Source organism: Rhinopithecus roxellana, chromosome 4, assembly GCF_007565055.1.
Source record: "Rhinopithecus roxellana isolate Shanxi Qingling chromosome 4, ASM756505v1, whole genome shotgun sequence".
NCBI lineage: Eukaryota > Metazoa > Chordata > Mammalia > Primates > Cercopithecidae > Rhinopithecus > Rhinopithecus roxellana.
In genome coordinates, this window is record NC_044552.1 from 99,883,374 (window position 1) to 99,906,024 (window position 22,651).

Below are 22,651 nucleotides of genomic sequence, written 5' to 3' on the forward strand. Positions count from 1 at the left end.
TTACTGCCTAAATAAAGCCAGTTTGGGACTTTTTTTTTTTGAGACCGAGTCTTGCTCTGTCACCCAGGCTGGAGTGCAGTGGCCGATCTTGGCTCACTGCAACCTCCACCTCCTGGGTTCGAGCAATTTCCCTGCCTCAACCTCCCAAGTAGCTGGGACTACAGGCACGTGCCACCATGCCTGGCTAATTTTTCGTATTTTTTCGTAGAGATGGGGTTTCACCATGTTGGCCAGGATGGTCTCGATCTCCTGCCCTAGTGATCCGCCTGCCTCGGCCTCTCACAGTGCTGGGATTACAGGCATGAGCCACCGTGCTTGGTCTTTTTTTTTTTTTTTTTTTTTTTTTTAAGTTGTAAGACTAAAGGAAATGGAGAGGCAGAGACAGTTTTGGAACCTGTAGTCACTAGGAGAAACAACCTGTAAGATATTCATGTTACTTACTCTCTTTTTTTTTTTTTTTGAGACGGAGTCTCACTGGTCGCCCAGGCTGGAGTGCAGTGCCGCAATCTCAGCTCACTGCAAGCTCTGCCTCCTGGGTACATGCCATTCTCCTGCCTCAGCCTCCAGAGTAGCTGGGACTACATGCGCCCACCACCACGCCCGGCTAATTTTTTGTATTTTTAGTAGAGACGGGGTTTCACCGTGTGTTAGCCAGGATGGTCTCGATCTCCTGACCTCGTGATCCGCCCACTTCGGCCTCTCAAAGTGCTGGGATTACAGGCGTGAGCCACCGCGCCCGGCCTCATGTTACTTATTGCCTACTACAATAAAGTGAGGAATGCCAATGCAAGAAATTGGGAGAGGAGGAATGAGGATTGCTAAAGCAACTGCAAATAACTTATACTCCTGGATAATGGAATTTATTACATTTATATACTCCATAAGTTCAAGAAGGATTTACTCACAATTTAGTAATGTCTTTGTGGAAAGTACAGTAAAATGTGTGAGCAGTTTTAGTTATGTATTATTTGTTGGATTCTAAAGTACTCCACAGGTGTTTTGATATATGCCTGTTTGGGGTTAGCAATGTACTTTTCTTGTTAAACATCACATGGGGATTGCACATTTATCTTCTCACCAAAACAGGCTCCTCTAGTGTATGTAAATATGACTGGTCACCTTTTTCTCTTAAGCTGAATGTCATAGTTCTGGCTTCACTTATTTGCTTTCTAGCAGCCTCCCCATGTTAGCCTTGCCACATGGTCAGTCTTCTGTTTGGTAGGTTTTATAAATCCTAAAAGTTCTAGTTCAGAAACAGCTCTAATAAACCGAGCACTGGAGGCTTTAGTTAAGGAAACTGGCCGTGCTGTATTTTTGACAAAAAGGGGTTAAAATCTCAATGTTAAAATACTAGTTGGTAAAGTGAAGTAGACAGTTCAAATATAAACTTCTAAATTAAACTATAACTGTTACTGGAAAACATTAATAATTAGTATCCACTGTCAATAACACATAAATGGAAAAGTACTTAATGCTTCCTACGTCTAATGTTCTACATAGTATGGAAATTGCTCCCCGTCCCCACTTCTAAATGTACATTAGAAAAATAGAGAATTCAGACCAGGTGCAGTGGCTCACGCCTGTAATCCCAGCACTTTGGGAGGCCGAGGCAGGCAGATCACCTAAGGTCAGGAGTTTGAGATCAGCTTGGCCAACGTGGTGAAATCCCATCTCTCCTAAAAATAAAAAAATTAGCCGGGCATGGTGGCAGGCACCTGTAATCCCAGCTACTTGGGAGGCTGAGGCAGGAGAATCGCTTGAACCCAAGAGGCAGAGGTTGAGGTGAGCCGAGATTGCGCCACTGCACTCCAGCTTGGTCAACAATAGCGAAACTCTGTCTCAAAAAAAAAAAAGAATTAGGCCAGGTGAAGTAGCTCACACCTATAATCCCACCACTTTGGGAGGCCAAGGCGGGCGGATCATAAGGTCAGGAGTTTGAGACCAGCCTGGCCAACATGGTGAAATCCTGTCTCTACTAACAACACAAAAATTAGCCGGGCATGGTGGCAGGTGCCTGTAATCCCAGCTACTTGGGAGGCTGAGGCAGGAGAATCACTTGAACCCAGGAGGTGGAGGTTGCAGTGAGCCAAGATCGCACTACTGCACTCCAGCCTGGGCAACAGAGCGAGACTCCATCTCAAAAAAAAAAAAAAGAAAAAAGAATTCAATAATGGCAGTTTCATTTTTGGTAAATTTTAAAATATAATCTTGATATAAATTTGATACCAAAAGTTTTAGGTTTGGTCTCATTTTGGATTACATTCAAAATAAAGATTCAGAAATTTCAGTTATTCTAGCACCATATGGTTAATTTTAACAAGTAATATGGTTGGAGTATACCTTTATAAATATCTAGTGTAGATCTGGAGAAATTATAAACTTATATTTTATGTGTATTTGGACATTGTAGAAATGGTTTTAAAAGGATACTGGATAATTTCATTCATTTCTTCTGAGGTTGCAGAATTTGCATCCATTTTTTCAGCAGCTGTCACAACTGTTGCAAAAGCCTTTTGAATAGACAGGAGAGAAGAAAATAAAAATGTCTACAGTTGCCAAACATCTTTTACTATACTTCTTTTAATGGCTGTTGATAGCTGGCACATATTCTTCACTGAAATTTAAGATTGTCAAAACTACACTGATGATCTCTTCACACCACTTATATGTTAAAAGATAAAGTAATGGTTCCTGAATAATCTTGTTTCAGAGAACTAAGAGTATGCAGAGAAAAACAAGAAACAAAGCTAGTCAAAGTTAAAAGAAAAAGAAAGCCCTGCTTCCTCTACTAATCTTACCCCAGGAAAATATCTATTTTTCTTGGAAGCAGCCAATTATGGATAATTTTTAATGGTGACATCTGTAAGGCCTTTAATAGAGTTAAGATCTTTGTAATACTATTCAGAAGACAGAAAGAATTGTTGTTTATTTTAAAGAATAACAATAGTTGTTTATTGCCTTGCCAAGTATTCCTTGTACTTCCTGATTGCTAAATCTGTTGTGTAGTTTTTTTCTTTTATTCAAGAGAAATGCTGGTTAATAATATACTTTATTTTGTGAAATAACAGAACTGACCTAAATTGTTTAGTTTTTGCTTAATGCTAACTATTGGGTTAGATCACATACTTATTTTGACCTGGCATGAATACAGAATTGGCTTGGTTAAGGAATGCAGGATCAGAGGGCAGGGGATTGGGAGTGGGGGCTGTTGAGCTACCACTTCCTAAGGAACTTTTAAAGTTTGAAGTGATTTATGCTTTCCAAATAAAAGGCAAGGCATTAAACACAAGACAAATTCCAAAGCACTAAAAGTATAAAGATATTCTGAGAAAGTCATCATGGATGGTTAGAAAAATATCCAGCTTGTTCTTTTCCCCCGAACCTACCTCTGACCAGTCTACGAGGTTGATGAGCCTGCTACACTCTAGGTGCAGTTTGTATGCTATGCAGATATCTGGGGCGATATTCGGAATGCAGCCTTCTTCGCTTTTCAGTGCTTCATTCTACAAAATAACAGTAAACTAAGATGACTAACTTTTAGAAATTATTAGGAACAAAATCAGACATTAATGAAGCCCCCAACCTAAACTGAGTAAATCAGTAAATGGAATCTTGGTTTCCTTTATTGAGTGAGTGAGTCTATTCAATAGTTAACTAGTTCTTGTTTAGGTTTATGTCTTGGTCACAACCCCTCTAGTTCTTAGTCACTAGAAGACTAGTCCCAGGATTAGAAGATAAGCATATTTTTCATTTCAATCCATAAATTACTAATTTCTGAGACCTGAATGCACTTGCTGTAAAAAGTTTATGGAGATCTTTAGGAATACTTAATAAAATGGTACTTCCAACAATTAGCTGAATTCTAACAATTATTATACTGTATTAGTAAATACTAGTAATACCACTTACCAAGGGTATAAATTATTTTTTAAAGAAAAGACTATGTTGTCAACACTGCAGATCTTAAGCTCTATAGAAACCATCAGTGTTTTGAAATCCATGGCTTTTATTGAGAAACACAAAGTCTTACATACATACCCTGCTCTGATATTACAATATCAGGGGTATATTTTATCCCACCCAACGACAACTGAAATCGTGAGTTCTCTTTTGTGACTCACTAGCCAAGAAGACAGATTTTGTAAGTTTTAATTTGTGGCTTATATATTAAAAATAACTGATTTTTTGGTTAAGTATGAAATTATTCAATGGTTTTCATCATCACTGAAAACCATTGACTTATATCATCCTACTCAATACCCGTGTAATAGTCTGCATGTTTGTGTGCCATTTTGCAATGAGAAGCCAATACACTGGAATGCTCTTCATAGGCTTTATGGAGTTGCTTCTTAAGTATTTATTGTGGCAAGATTTCTGGGTACTTAACTTACAACTCTTTCATGTATATATAGCTTATTGAATGTTTAAAGTGATCATTTTGCCTGGTCATAAGAAAGCTAGTTTCTAAAATTGTGAGCTGTCTTGAGCTATTGTTTAAAGAGCTTCCAGGAGTTGATAACTGTGTCTGGACTTTAGCAAGGGCACTGCTGAAGTGTGTTGCCCCAGGAGTTTTAGTGGCAGACTGCTGGTTATCCTCTACACTCAGCTCTGCAGATGCTCTCAGAATAGATCTTTCTTTGGTTTAAAATCCAAGATGAAGTCCCAAAGTATTTCTCTTTCCCACTAGAAACAACCATTTCGGTCTTTCAGTAATTTATTAGGCCATATTGTTTAATCCCTATCTGCTGTTAAGTTTACAGGAAACATTTCCTTTATTTTCACAAGAGTGGTAACATTATACTCTTGAGTATTTGTGCCTATGATCTGACACTAGCATGTCAAGGGCAAAGATTACACATTGTCAAAAACTGGCAGCAACAGTTGACTATTAATTGATACCTCTATGGGGTTAGACATTTTTTTCTACAGTCTAAAGAATTTTAAAAAATACAGGAGAGGTGCAACCCTGAGTTGCTGACTCTCTGCTCATTAAAACATAACTGCAAATTTAGAATATTTTTGTGACAATGATGCCCAGAGCCTGAGCTAAACTAGCTGAGGTTTAGTTTAGTTCTAAATTTGATTTAGTTCTCTGATTACAGGCGCCTGTAATCCCAGCTACTTGGGAGGCTGAGGCAGGAGAATCACTTGAACCCAGGAGGTGGACGTTGCAGTGAGCCAAGATCGCACTACTGCACTCCAGCCTGGGCAACAGAGCGAGACTCCATCTAAAAAAAAAGAGAATTCAATAATGGCAGTTTCATTTTTGGTAAATTTTAAAATATAATCTTGATATAAGTTGAAATTTCTGAATCTTTATTTTGAATTTAATCCAAAATGAGACCAAACCTAAACTAAACTAAATCAGAGAACTAAATGTTCATCTTACCTTTAGATAATAGTAAGGATTGTTGAGTGCAGTATGGAGGGCAATTCGCGGAGCAGCATTTAAATGTTCACGAAGGGCATGGGCAGCGCTAAAGTACACCACCTCATGGAGAGGCTGTGTCTCAGGAGGCAGAAGGTATTCTCTGAAACAGCCAGTCAGGCATCCATGTTTAGATAAGCACAGGTTTATTTTCTTTATATATATACATATATACATTTTTTTCCTTTAGGCTCTGTTGGACTTCAATTTCCACTACAACATTTTTGTCAATCCTCTCTCTGTAGAGGACTGAACCATTTACTAAAAGCAAAATCAACAACCAAAAACAAACAAATGAAACAAACCCAAATATCAGATCTAATACAGTTTCACTCAGAATTGCATCTCTTCCATATAATGGGTTTTAAAACTACCTCTAGACTCTTTATAAGAAGCTGTATATTTCAGTTCTGAGTTAAACCTTTAGGAACAAATGTACATATACTACATTTCTGCTCAGAAATCTTTAAGACAGCATTTCTTAAAGTAAATGAGAAAACAGATATCTACATTTTCTAGCACTACAAACATTTAACCTTTGGCAATATTAAACAAAGGCCCAGAATTAAGAGTTCAGGAAATTCTTCTTGGATCACAGAAAATTTTTAGTTGATATCTTTCATGGAAATGACACCTCAAAAGTTTTTTTTTTAGAGACTGAGTTCCACTCTTGTCGCCCAGACTGGAGTATAATGGTGCAATCTCGGCTCACTGCAACCTCTGCCTCCTGGGTTCAAGCGATTCTCCTGCATCAGCCTTCTAAGTAGCTGAGATTACAGGCGCCCACCAACATGCCTGGCTAATTTTTGTAATTTTAATAGAGATAAGGTTTCACCATGTTGGCCAGGCTGGTCTTGAACTCCTGATCTCAGGTGATCGACCCGCCTCGGCCTCCCAAAGTGTTGGGATTACATGTGTGAGCCACTGGGCCTGGCCCAAAAGTTTTTTATATATCAGAATTACTTTTTACATTAGAAGGCAGAAAAGGCTAAATCTTAGTTTCAGAGTATTGAAAAACAAATCATTAATAAAATTTCACTTATAAAAAAACTGCCATAATTTGGGATTTTTTTCACCTATGAGCTAGATGATAAAACAATTTTAATAAATTCTGAACTAAAAAATATAGCATTAAAAATTCACTTTGCATGTATAATGAGCCCATCAGGTGGTCTATGCCATGACAGTGATATCCTGGATGCCTAGAGGGTAGCAAATTGGAGGAGAGAAGTTTTGGCACACATAACCCATAGACAGAGTAATGTCACTAACTGGATTAAAGTATATAGTTAACTCACATGACTTCATAAAGAAGATTTCTGGGGCTTAGCCCAATCCTGAGCCTAAAGTATTTTGGCCATATGACAGCTTGTGTCAGCTCCTTTCCCCACCAGTACAAGCAGAGCAAAGCAGCTACCTCAGCCCAGTCACTGGGGACATTATTCCCCTTCTTCCAAGTATCCGTTCTCTTCTTCTGGAGAGGATACCACTCCCTAGAAATCCCCTACACTTGTGTTGTCCCAATGTGGCCAGGAGCTTTGAAGAAGAGAGGAAGTGGAAAGGGTATTCAACATGGACATCATTCTTCACCATACCCCTTTCCTCCCTCATCTCAAGAGCTAGTGACCCCCTTGCTCATTCTAATTCTAGGTGCTGCTCCTTCTCCAGAGTCAACTGGAACAAAACTTACTTGCAAAGAGTGTATGATTTTGACTTGATCCTCACTAAGGACCAGTATTCTATACCTCAGATACTGTTAACATCTTAATTACTCAAGGTTAAGTTAACTTAGCTGTAGCTTCAGGAAACAGTTTCTGTGATGGCTGGCTACCAATTTGTAATTTCTGACCATAAACTCTTCCTACACTAACCTCATGCAGTTATTTCCCAATCATTATACATGGCTGTCATTAAAAGATCTTGTTGCAGTCCCTGCTATGTAATAAGGGCTGGATATCTAACAAGGCAACCAGACAGAGTCAACTTCAGAAACTCAAACTATTGCCTCACATTTTAACATTTTTACATGTGATATATAGAAACGCAAGCATTTCCCAAGGCAAAAGACCTCTCTAGATATCCTCAAAGAACCATCAGAGCAAAAATAAAATATCTGCCTTAATTTTGTTTCCACTGGCTACATTAGTTGAACAACAACAATGACAAATACATTATACATTAGAATTTTTATCTGACTGTAGACTTGGAGATTGGCATAGAAATATATTTCTGCGACTTATTTACGTGAGAAGAAATAAGCGATGAGTCTGGCACTAGAGCACTGCATTATGCTCATTTTGGATTCAGACCAGACAAATGATAGGCCTTCCCTGAAAGAGTTGGTTCTGAAGGAACTGGTAGAATTAGTATCAACAAGGGCTACAAAGTTGAAGCTTGCTATTGGCAAAAACAGTAACTTAGAAAGTGGTAATTTATTCTCAGCTCTTAAGATCTGGCAACTTATTCTTGCCTGTCAGTGTTTTTGCCAAGAGCTGCTCATAGTATACTGTGAACTCTGCCTCCTGAAGTCTCCTGCTTATATTTGTCTTTAAAGGACACCGTTTCTCCATAACCCCAAGCTCTGCCCAGAGGTCTGTGGTGTGGCCATTGAGGGCAGTATAGAGAAATGGAGAGGGCCTTTTGACAGGTGTCAGGAGAATGAGACTGTGTGGCCTTGCATGAGTCACAGCCTCTCTCTGGGCTTTAGCTGCCACAGGACTGACTCTTCAGTTCTCTTTTAGCTTTAACATGCTATAATTCTAATCTCTTCCCTCCTGGGACAATCTTGGTAAAGACACTAAATCCTAGTATGGGAGATTTTGTGATTTTACAACAAAACACATTTAATCATACTGAGGATTATTTCAACAACTGCTCAGAAAGGTAAAAAGTCAGACATATTAGGTGAAGGATCATGAAAGGGAAATTGCTGATGTGGTTTCAGAGCCCACAATTTGGAATTTGTAAGAACTCTGGAACCTGACACTTGGCCTAAAATTGGCAAATCACATTGTAAAATTATTTTTAGTGACTACTTGGTAAAAGGGAAGAGTCAAGAGTTTGGGACTAGACACTACAAGAACAGGAAAGCCCAGTAGGGCAAGGTTAACTCTATGAGTTCTAAAATGTAATTTTTGACCAGCATTTGGCCACTATTGCAGTTCATCACGTTTTTTTTTTTCTCCTCGAGATGGAGTCTTGCTCTGTTGCCTAGGCTGAAGTGCAGTGGCACGACTGCCTTACTGCAACCTCTGCCTCCCGGGTTCAAGCCATTCTCCTGCCTCAGCCTCCCGAGTAGCTGGGATTACAAGTGTGCGCCACTATGCCCAGCTATTTTTTTGTATTTTTAGTAGAGTTGGGGTTTCACCATGATGGCCAGGCTGGTCTCAAACTCCTGACCTCAAGTGATCTGCGCACCTTGGCCTCCCAAGGTGCTGGTTGACCGTTTTGGACCTTTTCATGGCATTAGCAATTTCTCCCCAATGAGTAGGAACAATGACTGTCCCCACATTATTGTGGAAAACAAAACTTTTAACTTTCAGAAAAGACATGTAATTTGTCAGAAAAGCACTCTTTCTCTTTAATAATTGTGCTGCTGTTTTCTCAGTACTTTATTCAGTGCCTAGCCTTCTGTTGGGTTTAAACTGCCATTAAAATTTATAATAAATATGTTCCCCCCTCACCACAGGTTATTAAATCATTTTCTTTTTGCACATTTCTCATTTTTTTCTGTAGCATGCCCAACTTCCACCAAAATTAGGTGGGTGATTTTACACAGCTACATAAAGCTGACTTTTGGGAAATCCATGAATCAGAATGATCTGGGTTTCCTAAAAAGGAATCATCCTAAAATACAGGCTGGATTGGTAGACTTCTAAATTTACCAAGCACATGTCTCAACATAAATTTAGTGCTGATAATGAGGTGCACTGGCATTGTTTAGAATTAAATGTTCTTTCTTCAGGATAAAATAGAGCAGCACGGCTAGTCTGCTCTGTTTTCTGGGCTTGGCTCAGATCCAGCATTTACTCCTAGCAAAGATTAAGTGTAATATAAATACTTGTTATTAGATAGGGGAGAAACACTCACTTTCTATCTCATCTCTCCCTACCTGGCCTAATGAAGTAGATCAAATTTAAGCCTATATTCTTGAACTGAGAGTAAAAGAATGAACTAAGTCATTTGATTAGACATCTTGATAATGATGGAAAAGGAATAAAAATTACAATTCTAAGCTGGATGGAGAGACATGAAAAGCATAAAGCCTAACCTGGAAGAAAAATGTTCTGGATTGGCTATAGACAGCTATGACACCAGTGTTATTGGAAAAACAGCATGATTTTTAGCTCCTAAGAGCTAAATTTAGACTTACCTCACTAGACAGTCAATGAAGTTCACAGCATTTTCTCTGAGTACTTCAAATTTGGTTTGCTTCTTACTTCTTCTTAACTCCTTCATTTCCAATAAGGACTATGGATAAAAGAACATACCTTTTCTAGTGATCCTGAGAGAGAAAACCCCTCAGCGGGAGCTCTGTTGCTAAGTTCTATAGAAGCAGCTGATGCCTTTTCCATAAGACCGGATGTACAGAGAAAGATCAAAATGGGTTTTGTTTATTCATTTTATTTTTAAGGTCTGGCAAGAATCTCTCCTCAAAGGTGTTTTGCTTTATAATATACAAGTAAATTTTTAGGGAAAGAGGAAAAGGGCAGTTCACTTTACTACCAAATTACATGGCAGAGTGCTTGGTATCCACAGTTCATTAATTCATTTAAGAAAAGGACTTAACAGGATAAAGAAAAAAATCTTGCCTTTTTGCCATACTAACAGAATAGGTTCCATGTGTTTTATTTTACTTAGATTGAACTTTTACTCTACATTTATCATAATTTGGTATCATAGTACAAAGAAGGTTCTTCATTTTGACAATCAAGATCCTAAAGTTAGAACTATCTGAAAAAGAATATATTGGACATTCTGTGGCTCAATTTCTGCTCTATACTTGAATATGCATTTTAAAAAAATCAAGAAAAGTAACTAAAACTAATGAGTTAGACTCTTTTAAAGCTCTCAGTTTGATCAAACAGAAAAATACATCAGATAAAAAAAAAATCAGATTTCTTTTGTGCAGCCATGTTCCCATTTTCTCTTATTGCCAGCTAATTCTTTCTCTGGCTGAGCCCACAGAATGGTTTCCACCTATGTTAGCTAGTAAATTCCAGAATGGGTATATGCAGAGTGATGATGGCAATGGGACTAACAGGATGTTCAACTTAGAAGTGAGTTAAAAGTCTGCTTTGTTCCTGGTTGCGGTTTAAAAATGAAAACAAAAACATCCAGGCAGAGCTAATCTAGAGCACAAACTGAAAAAAGGGAGTGTCACAGGATGCAGCTGGAAGGAAGGAAAGTAATCTGACCTTCTGAAGATGATAAAGGTCTGTCTTCTGAAGCCCCTTTGGCTGTGACCCAGAAGCATCTTCTTCCTCTTTGGTTTCTGCTTTTAATACAAAACCAATAGACATCAATGAGGGTAAATCCAAGTCAAGAGAACAAACATTTCTACTATTCCAAAGGAAGTAAAAGTTTCACCTAGATATATATTTTTAATGTGGCAAGGGATCAAGATTCCATCTGATAAATGATTTCTTACAGAAGCTGAAGGCCAGTAATTAATACATAACTTGTGCTGTAGTGATGTCTTCAAAAAACCAGCTACTGAATTTTAGAAGTGTTACCACAATGAAAACAAAACAAAATACAACCTAACAAAACTCCCTCAAACTGCAACAGCAAAAAGTCTCAAAAAAAAATTTTTTTTTTTTTTTTTTTCCCCCAGATGGAGTCTTGCTCTGTTGCCCAGGCTGGAGTGCAGTGGTGCCATCTTGGCTCACTGCAACCTCCTCCTCCCAGGTTCAAGCAATTCTCCTGCCTCAGCCTCCCAAGTAGCTGGGATTACAGGCGCCGGCCACCATGCCTGGCTAATTTTTGTATTTTTAGTAGAGAAGGGGTTTTGCCATGTTGGCCAGGCTGGTCTCCAACTTCTGACCTCAGGTGATCCACCCGCCTCAGCCTCCCAAAGTGCTGGGATTACAGGCGTGAGCCACCACGCCCAGCGAATCTCAAATATTTTTGATGTTATACATAGCTTTTTTAAAAAATCATACAAACTTAAAACTGTTTTCCTTTGATTATGTCAAGATTGTAAACAACACAATTTGAGTATGAAGAGGGTAGTGTCTAAGAGTTTTGAAATAATCCACTAAAACGTAAAGGCATCATGGTTCTTTAGCAAAGGGAAAGAAAACCATAACTGCTTAAATGTATAGCTATGCTCCTTCTAGAGAGCATAAGGCTCTCATATTCTCCTTCAAGTGCAGGTTGGGTTTTGTGAACTCCACACACATGGTTTGTTTGGCCTAAAACTATGACAGGAGGATGCAGCTGGAGAATATGTACTGGCTTAAAGGATAAACTGCTTTTTAGCTATAAGTAATTTCTGGTTCAAAAAAGACATAACTAAAGGTTAAAATGTCTACTAGCTTCTTTGTCCCATGTCATTAACATGTAGTCTGCTACATGTTAATAAACCCAATATACCTTTGAAATAAATCTAATATGGGCTGAATGAAGTGCCTCATTCCTATAATCCCAGCACTTTGGGAGACCACAGTGGGAGGATCACCTGAGACAAGGAGTTTGAGACCCGGCTGAGAAACATAGTGAGACACTGTCTCTATTTAAAAAAAAAAAAAAATTAATTAGGCTGATGAGGGGGCTCATGCCTGTAATCGCAACACTTTGGGAGGCTGAGGCAGGCAGATTGCTTGAACCCAGCAGTTTGAGACCAGCCTGAGCAACATGGCAAAACCTCATCCCTATAAAAATACAAAAAAGTTAGCCAAGTATGGTGGGACGTGCCTATAGTCCCAGCTACTTGAGAGGCTGAAATGGGAGGATCGTTCCTGGGAGGTAGAGGCTGCAGTGAGCTCATCATGCTACTGCACTCCAGCCTGGACAGAGGGAGACTCTGTCTCCAAAAAAAGAAAAACAAAATCAGCTGGGTGTTGTGGCCCTTTTCTGTAGTCCTAGCTACTCAGGAGGTGGAGGCAGGAGGATTACTTGAGCCCAGGAGTTCCGAGGTAACAGTGAGCTAGGACTGCACCACTGCACTTAAGCCTGGAAAACACAGCAAGATCCTGTCTCAAAAAAATCTGATATGACACTCTGCCCTACTTAACTCTTCCCAACTGTAATTTTAAAACCAAACTGTAATATGTAATAAATGTTAAGGAACAGAGATAGCATATTTTCTACTCATCCAATGTGGGGAGTTTTAATTTCAGTTTATTATTCTACTCATCCAATGTGGGGAGTTTTAATTTCAGTTTATTATTAATAATGAGTCACTTCTGAAAATTAGGAAATAACAGACATTTCTTCAAGACAGTGGTTTTGCTTTAATTTGTAAAATTCTTTATTCTTTCGTCTACTAATCATCTTAATCTCCAACCTTCCCATTTCAAAAGCTGCATTCCTTTATTCAGTTCTAGCATATCACAGAATTTTTTAATTAGAGCTCATATCATATAATATGAGCTCTAATTAAAATTTTGCCTAGATTACCTCTAGTTAATGGTATCCAGCAAAAAAAGAAGAAAAAATTATATGTGCCGTTTATTTTTACAGAAATCTCCATAAGTCCAATTTTGTAAAAGATTGAAATTTACACTTTATTTACCGTCTATTTTTCTAAGCCTTTTACTCTATTTATGTACTTAAGGGTGGCCCCTTGCTGATCCAATGATCACTACTAGGGCATATTTAAATTGTGAATCAGCAATAGAAAAACAATGAACTAGTGGTTAAGAGAGATGGGTTCGGCCGGGCGCGGTGGCTCAAGCCTGTAATCCCAGCACTTTGGGAGGCCGAGACGGGTGGATCACGAGGTCAGGAAATCGAGACCATCCTGGCTAACACGGTGAAACCCCGTCTCTACTAAAAAAAATACAAAAACTTAGCCGGGCGTGGTGGCGGGCGCCTGTAGTCCCAGCTACTCTGGAGGCTGAGCCAGGAGAATGGCGTGAACCTGGGAGGCGGAGCTTGCAGTGAGCGGAGATCGCGCTACTGCACTCCAGCCTGGGCGACAGAGCAAGACTCCTCAAAAAAAAAAAAAAAAAAAAAAAAAAAGAAAAAAAAGAAAAAAAAGAGAGAGAGATGGGCTCTGGTCTGAGTGCTACCACTAACTGTGTGATCTCAAACAAGCTACTGTCTTTTCCTAGACTTTAGTTTCTGGTTATAGCTGAACTCAATGATCTTAATGATACCAACATCCAGCCCTTAAAAGTTTTTGTGTTCTGAAAAGTAGTTCAGCTCATGCTGCAGTGGCAAGAGCAATACCCACACATAACCTGAAAGAAAACCCCTTAGTGCCTGTTGATGACTTCCGCACTCTGGCTGCTCAAGCCACTCTAGTCAGGCAAACATTCTCTTTCATCTTCCATGACTGAGCACTCATCAGATGCCTCACATTGCAGCTATGGAGAGATATAAGAAGACTTTTGCAAAAGCAGTTTCCTAAAGCCAAAAGATTTTTAAGACGAAGTACTTGCCAAACATAAAAAAGGATTAAAACAGACATTTTACATAAGATATTTTCAACATGTCATGTCCAATTCTATGTGATTATATATGAAAAAAACTACCTTTCCCCCCCAAAACTCCATTAAAAAATTGCCCTAAATTTGGGAAAACTAAAAGGTACACACCAATATTTTTTGTTGTTGTTATTGTTCTACTAAAAGAATACCATACTTTGGTGCTAGAAACAGCAAGAAGAGAGCCCATGAAAAGCTAGCATTTAGAGAACAGAACATGGCTACCTATATACAATCAGACACCCTAAGCATTCAGGATATATAAATGATCATGTGGAGGTCAAGCAAAAGAGAGAAACTGTAACTCTCCAACAGTGAAGAGTGCCAGGCTGCCTCAGTTAATTTAGGACTGAAAGATTCTAGCTTTTGTAAATCCGATTAAAGTAAGCCTCATGCAGATTTTGGTAATTAACATACCAATGAGCCTCATTGCTGTGAAAGCATTTCATAGCTATTAATTTTTCAAGCTTACAAATGATTTATGCAGTGCTTTTGAAATCTATAAAGAACTTGATGAAATGCTTAAGAAAAAACCTCTAAAAAGAGTTCTTAATTATGAAGATTTTTTATTTCTTTTTGTTTACTTTTTAAAGACAAATCCTCCAAACTGTCGAACTGGAGAAAGAATTTCTTTTTCTGCCCATTTGATGCTCTTCATTGTTTAAACCAAATCTAGAAGAGAAACATTTGGCCTACTTGTGATTGTTAAAATGTGATACTATGAGGCGTGGCATACTGACTGATCATGAACTACTTTATCTCTTCATCTCTAGGCACATCAGAAGGTGGGGTTTTCCATGCCATTTTAGTTAAGTGACTGTCATGGCCAATAGAATTGGGAGAATAATACACTCTTACCATCGAGGCTCTGAAACTGGGCCAGGAACTCCTCTATTCTCTTAGCTGTGCTGCCAAGGTGCTTTTCACAAGAAGACTTAAAAACCTTGAAACATTTCTCAAGTATGGTCATCAGTTCATCCTTTGCCAACATCCTAGAACAAAGTCAGTGACAGGAAATGTAATATAACTAGAAAATTAACACTTAAAAAACATTTTATTTAATATATATTAAATGTTTCTGCTCAGAAGATAAAAGAAATTCTTCATTAGTAGCTATCAACATTTTCTGGAGAGATTTTCCTCCATATATGTGACATTCAGAAGAATTCTTAAAGGTTTCTCATGATAAAGAGTAGCTTAGAAAATTTACAAAGGACTGGATTAATAATGTGGCTCTAACACTACGTAATATAGAACAAAGTAACTATACAGATTGTATAGTAACTGATCTTTGGTTCATTGTCTGTAAAATGGAAATCATAACTTCCTTATTTCACAGGTTAGATGGAGACTTAAAAATTAAATGAAAAGAAGGACTGGAAGACTCTAGCACAGTGTTTACCACACAGTAGGCATTTAACGATAGTTTTCCTTTCTTTTGATGTAAACATACATATGAAATAAGAAATGTCTACAGAAGATATGACATATGCTAAATATAAACTTGTTTGAAGGAACCAAAAATATAAGTACTACACTCACTTCTCTAATTATCACCATTTAAACTATGCTTTACATCTCCTATGGGCTTTATAAGTATCAGTCAGTAAACCCACTGAACTTTAAATGAAGTAGGCAATTCTAATTGTTACTTATAGCACAGGCAGAGTGGTTGAGTAGCTCATTCACAGCTATAGAAGAAATCTTTGTTAGAAATGGAGAGAAAACACAGATATTCTAAAGTTAGGACCTGGTTCTTGGAGCTTACAGGATTTCTCCACTAAGATCATACTCAGTAATGGCATCAAAAGGAATCAGACCAATATTAAGAATTTTCAAGCAGTGGCATTACACAAATACTCAAATTATTCTCAGCATTAAAACTATGATGATTAAAAGTTCTAATATTAACCATGAAGTAACAGACAAATCCAGAATGTGGGCATTTTGTAATACAACTAATTAACTTATGTTTGACATCTTTCATAATAAAAAAATGAGGAGAAACACTAATATTGCTAAGTTGGGAGAAAGAGAAACAAAGCTAAATAGACTATGGTTACTGAGAAATTGAACTGGTTACTTGAACTAAAATTTAAACCCCAACAACAACAACAAAAAGTAGACAATCACTAAATATGGAAATTGTTCGGGGTAGACCAAATAGTAAATTTCCCCAGAGTTTTTTTTTTTAAGTATTAAAACTTATATTCCTCTTTCTACAATAATTATCTAAGATATAATCTTTATGTGTGAAAGGCAGCCAACTGGCCAAGGAAAAATAAGCCAAGACATTTCATACTTGATTACATTTGAGATTTAAAATTTGTGGCCTTCTATTGCCCAGATAAAGTTATGACAAGAAACTTAACTCAAAGTCACATACACTTGAACAATCTGTTAAACCTGACCTTTAGGTCTATTCAAGTAGACAAGATTAGCATTTCTGGTGTCCAAGGAATCACCCACACTGACTTGCTTAGAGGGAAAAGACGGGTGAGGTATGGCTGGCAGAAGATCTAACCCAAGTTAGCAGCACATGAAGGATTAGCTTCCCAGGATAGGGGCAGCAACAGCTCCTGTCCACTTGGAGCTCCAAATAATTGAGTATCAAGGAAGGCCAAACCTAGCCTATTCTCCAGGAGACCAATAAAGAGGGCATTATTTCATATAACTTTGGAAGCAAACTTCATTAGTCATAATTCTTAATGTGGCATTTGATTGGAGAAGGTACTCAGATTTAAACTGCCAGGGATTCAAATAGTTACTAGTTCTCTTATTATTATTATTATTTTTTAAACGGAATTTCACTCTTATTGCCCAGGCTAGAGTGCAATGGCATGATCTCGGCTCACTGCAACCTCCACCTCCCAGGTTCAAGCAATTCTGCTCCCTCAGCCTCCTGAGTAGCTATGATTATAGGCATGCGCCACCACACCCGGCTAATTTTGTATTTTTCGTAGAGGCAGGGTTTCACCATGTTGGTCAGGCTAGTCTCAAACTCCTGACCTCAGGTGATCCACCCACCTTGGCCTCCCGAAGTGCTGGGATTACAGGCGTGAGCCACCGTGCCCGGCCTAGTCCTCTTATTCTTAGCCAAAGATTATGTTTTGCTTCCAGAGCAGAAAGATCTTACACTTTCCCAAGTATTCTCTGGATTAATGTAAAATGACAAGACTTGAGGTAAGGCTGATTAGAAATAATAACTTAACCAACCCCAATGAAGTCATTAAAAAATTTTTTTTCCAGTAAAATTATACACACAGAGAATCAATGCTGCCTGGTATCATCACTATCATTCAGCATCATTCTGAAGTCTAGATGCCACAATAAATTAAGAAAAAGAAATGGTATAAATGTTAGGAAGGAGGATGAAATTTATCATTTCATATGATGTGACTGTAAAGTTAGAAAATCTAAGAACTGTAAATATAATAGAGAGTGTAAAACAGCTGGGTATGGTGGTTCATGCCTGTAATCCCAGCACTTTGGGAGCCCGATGGGAAGATCACTTGAGCCCAGATATTCGAGACCAGCCTGGGCAACAAAGTGAGACCCTTATTTCTACAAAAAACAGAAAATTAGCTCAGCATGGTGGCACACGCTTGTAGTCCCAGTTACTCAGGAGGCTGAAGTAGGAAGACTGCTTGATCCTAGGAGATGAAGGCTGCAGTGAGTCGTGATCATGCCATTGCACTCCAGCATAGGTAACAGAGACCCTGTCTCAAAAAAAAAAAAAAAAAAGAGAGAGAGTGTGTAAGAAAGTGAGTGAATAAAAGATACTTATATATGCATGCATATATATATAATCAATACCTTATATTAAACTACATAATGAAAAAAAAAGCCCATGTTCAAAATGGAAACAAAAGCTACAGAATACACAGCAATACACATTATAACACACGTGTATGATCTATAATAAAAGAAAGCCCTGAATAAATGAACAGACATTTTAACACTCACTATTGTAAAGATACAAATTATTCCAAATTAATCTATATTCTTAACAGTTTGAAACAAAATTCCACAGGGTAAATTTTATTTGTATTTCTATTTTTCTTTGAGATGGAGTTTCGCTCTTACTGCCCGAGTACAATGGTACGATCTTGGCTCACCGCAACCTCCGCCTCCTGGGTTCAGGTGATTCTCCTGTCTCAGCCTCCCAAGTAGCTGGAATTACAGACATGCACCACCATGCCTGGCTAATTTTGTATTTTTAGTAGAGACAGGGTTTCTCCATGCTGGTCAGGCTGGTCTTGAACTCCTAACCTCAGGTGATCTGCCTGCCTCGGCCTCCCAAAGTGCTGGGATTACAGGCGTGAGCCATGGCCCTTGGCCGTAAATTTTAAAACCTAATAAAATTATTCTAAAATGTATCTGGAATAATTGTTCTAAAAAACAGCAACAATCTGTGTAAACTTGAGTGTGTATGGTGGGGCTGTAAATATATTAAAGTGTTAAGCCACAGTTATTAAAATTGATGGTACTTGGGAATAGACAGGTCAACAGAAGAGAATGAGTTCATAAAGAGATCTAGGTGTACATTGGGTGTTTGTTATGTCACAGGGATAGCATTTCAAATCAGTGGGGGAAAAGATATTGGGTATTAGAATTAACTATTTTAAAAAAACAGACCACTATCTCACATTATACACAAAAATGCATTTCAGATAGAATAAAAATGTAAGTATGGTATGGGAGCAGGGAAAAAGAACTAGCTCATCAACCATAAAATACTAGAAGAAAACTAAGAAAGATATTTAAGCCTGATAATATCCAGCAGCAGCAAGAGTGTAGGAAATACACATTGGTACATGGTTGGTGTGAGTGTACACTGTACAACAATGTTTATATTTTAGACTTAATATGTTTACATCTACCTTTGTCTTGTGGAAATAGTTATACAAATATACAGACTTACTACTGCTCATGATTATTGTTTGTAATAGTGAAGAATTAGAAACAATCTAAATATATATCAAAAAAGGGTCTGATTAAATAAAAAGCACTTTAAAAACATGATATTATACAGTGATGATAAACAATGAGGTAGGGCAATATGTAATACTAATGATGACAGCTAACATTTATACCCACATTTGTGTATCAAGTGTCATTTGATACAATATGATGTAAATACTATTATTATTCCCATGTTAGAGATGAGAAAACAAAGGCACAGAGAACTTAAGTAAACTTGTCCAGAATCCAATAGCTGGTAATTGGCAAAGCTGGGATTTGAACCTAGGCAGTCTAGCTTGACATCCATGCTCTTACTGAGCATGCTATATTGCATCTCAAAACATGGCATCCATGGTAGATTAGGCACAAACCAAAATAACCACCACAACAAAAACAAAACAAACACACAAAAAACAAAAAATGCCAAGTGTAGAACACCATATATAGTACTATTTAATATACATTTGTGTGTGGAAAAAAATCTGAAGTGCAAATAGCTAACAGTGGATGACTGGTTTTCGAACTTATGTAATACAAGGGGTAATATCAGAAAAAGACTTATTTTATCACTTAGATTATTAGAATGACTATAGCAAGCACCTTTTTTTTTGGTTTTGTTTTGTTTTGTTTTGTTTTTGAGGCGGAGTCTTGCTCTGTTGCCAGGCTGGAGTGCAGTGGCGCAGTCTCTGCTCACTACAACCTCTGCCTCCTGGGTTCAGGCAGTTCTCATCCTTTAGTCTCCCGAGTAGCTGGGACTACAGGTGCACGCCACCATGCCTGGCTAATTTTTTGTATTTTTAGTAGAGAGGGGATTTAACCATATTGGCCAGGCTGGTCTTGAACTCCTGACCTCAAGTGATCCGCCTGCCTCAGCCTCCCAAAGTGCTGAGATTACAGGCATGAGCCACTGCGGCCGGCCAAGCACTTTGGATAAACCAAACCTAACTGAAGATCACTTGAAAATAACTACAAAATATTTAGCTTATTCCAAAAAAGTGTGTTTATATATAGCACCTCAAATAAAAAATTAAGGATTGAGTGTAGCTATCAGACAAGCATTTTTCAAACTGGGTTTCAACTCCTTTTTCAGTCATGAACCAATCATTCAAGAAATATTTATTGAATGCACACTACATACGACACTGTTCTGGGCATTTGAGGTATACCTTACCAAATCAAAAATCACTGTCCTCATGGAACTTACATTCTAGTGGGAGAGCTGGGAGAAGCACAGACACTAAACACTATCTATCTATCTATATCATATATATGATATATGTGTTAAAAATTGATAAATGTTATGGAAAAATACTGAACAGAATAAGCAGAGAGTCACAGGAGGGGGAAGATTTCAATTTTTAAATGGTTAGGGCCTCATTGAAAAGATGACATTTGATCAAATATGTAAAGGAGGAAAGGAAGTTAGCCATACAAATATCCAGAAGAGCTTTTCCTGGCAGACAGAACAATGGGTGCAAAGGTTCCATAGTGGGCATGTCTGGAATATTCAAGACAACAAGGAGGCCAAGATGTCTGATATGGAGAGAGAAAATGAGCAGTAATCAGAGAGAGGCCATGGGGGGGGGCGGGTGGAGGGGGTCATGTAGTGTCACTGTATACGGCTTTTACTCTGAGTGAAATGCAGAGTTAATGGAGGGTTTTGAGCAAAGGAGTAACATTATCTGAAATATTTTAAAAGGACTATTCTGACTGTTACTTTGAGAAGAACCTGTAGGGGAGCAGAAAAACCAGAAAGGAGGCTACTGCAATAATCCGGGTGAGCGATGACAATGACTTGGACTATGGTGGTACAAGTGAAGGAAGGTGGCAAGAAGAGGTCTGATTCTGGATAAATTATGAAGGCAGAGCCCAGGCTTTTGGCTTGAACAATCAGAATGATAAAGAGACAGTAGAAAAATGACAGATTTCAGGGGAAGATCAGGAGTTCAGTTTGGGGTATGTTAACTTTGAGGTGTGTATTGGATATCTAAGTGGAGGTATTAAAGAGGACATAAATGGACATAACAGCCTGGCACTCAGGAGAGAGGTGTAGGATTATGACTAAGCCCTGGGGTACTGTAATGTTAAGATGTCAGAGAGAAGAGAAAGCACTAAAGGAGAATGTGAAGGAGCATGCACTGAGGTAGGAGAAAAACCAAGAAAGTCCTAGAAGTCCATTAAGAAAGGAGTGATGAACTGTTGTCAAATGCTGATAACAGGTTAATGCTAGATTTAGGAACATGGAGGTCACTGGTGACTTTGATCAAACTAGTTGTGATCAGGAGCACAAACCTAATTGTAATCAGTTAAAGAGAGAATGGGAGAAGAATTGGAGACAGTGAGACAATGCTTTCCAATTTTGGTGCATTCCAACTAACATTTTGTTTTAAAATAAAGAGAATAAAATTGTAAAGAAAATAGCAGAGAGAAATTAAAAAAAAATGTCTAAGATAGGTCACATTAATGCCACAAAAGAGTGATTTATCTTTATCCAACTTGATTAAGAAATAATTATTTCACAACTGGCTGGGCGCAGTGGCTCACGCCTGTAATCCCAGCACTGCAGGAGGCTGAGGCAGGCGGATCATGAGGTCAGGAGATTGAGACCATCCTGGCTAACACAGTGAAACCCTGTCTCTACTAAAAATACAAAAAACTAGCCGGGCGTTGTGGCGGGCACCTGTAGTCCCAGCTACTCGGGAGGCTGAGGCAGGAGAATGGCATGAACCCGGGAGGTGGAGCATGCAGTGAGCCAAGATCACGCCACTGCGCTCCAGCCTGGGTGACAAAGTGAGACTCCACCTCAAAAAAAAAAAAAAAAAGAAAGACTTATTTCACTATCAGGTAAATGGTCCAAAAAATGCCTGTGATATCTAATGTATTAAAAGCTTTATAGGTAATCTGTCACAGGAATTGAGAAAAACAATAAAGGCTTTATAGGTTGTCATTTTTAAAAAAATTTTTCTTAAGACAGAAAGATAATCATTAAGCAATCATTAAAAGCAATCATCCTGCAGGGCAATGGAGAGTTCTGCTTCATCACGCAGAAAGTCAATAATTTCTGGTTAAGTACTCATTATATAAATGTCTGATTATAAGAACAGGCTACAGGAAAAAACTGGCCAATCCATGGCTAATGAAAACATCTTTTGCCTGATGAGTTTTCAAATTCTAAACAGACATTACCATTACTAGCCAGTTTTGAAAAATACTCAGAATTCAAACTTGCAAATGTAAATATATCAATGAAGACTGGAAGTTAAGAAAACAACACAAAACAAAAAAGATGGAAAAATAATAAAAAGCACATAAAAAAATTAAAAAGCATGTAGAAATAAGAAACTGTCTCATTTGAGGACTAACACAACAAAGCAATTATCTAGGATCATAACAATGAAACAGAAACCAAAAGTATGTGTATCTCCTCCTAAGCCTTCATATTTCATATTAGGTGGCACTTCCTAGAGAAGCTGTCCAACCCCACAAATGGAGGTTAACTGTCCAGTCTACCGGTTCCTCAGCACCTTAGTCCTGACCCATCACAGCTCTTACTACTTTGTATTGTAGCTCTCTACTGTTTACATCAATCATTTAACCAAAATTC

General features: G+C 38.2%; 1 protein-coding gene across 5 annotated transcripts in view; it reads right to left on the reverse strand.

Annotated features, from left to right (window-relative positions):
* Nucleotides 1-834: 834 nt before the first annotated feature.
* ORC3 (origin recognition complex subunit 3) overlaps nt 835-22,651 on the reverse strand; it is a 73,305-nt gene continuing 51,488 nt past the window's right edge. For 4 of the 5 annotated variants that reach the window (XM_030928978.1, XM_010387962.1, XM_030928979.1 and 1 more), the window contains 7 exons: nt 14,941-15,074; nt 10,846-10,925; nt 9,801-9,898; nt 5,390-5,531; nt 3,387-3,503; nt 2,431-2,510; nt 835-1,275 (listed from right to left, as the gene is read on the reverse strand). In XM_030928978.1, the coding sequence (XP_030784838.1) occupies nt 1,170-1,275; nt 2,431-2,510; nt 3,387-3,503; nt 5,390-5,531; nt 9,801-9,898; nt 10,846-10,925; nt 14,941-15,074 (757 nt within the window). In that variant the 3' untranslated portion in view covers nt 835-1,169. The remainder of the gene's footprint in view (nt 1,276-2,430; nt 2,511-3,386; nt 3,504-5,389; nt 5,532-9,800; nt 9,899-10,845; nt 10,926-14,940; nt 15,075-22,651) is intronic. The other variant, XM_010387963.1, reaches the window with a different exon arrangement.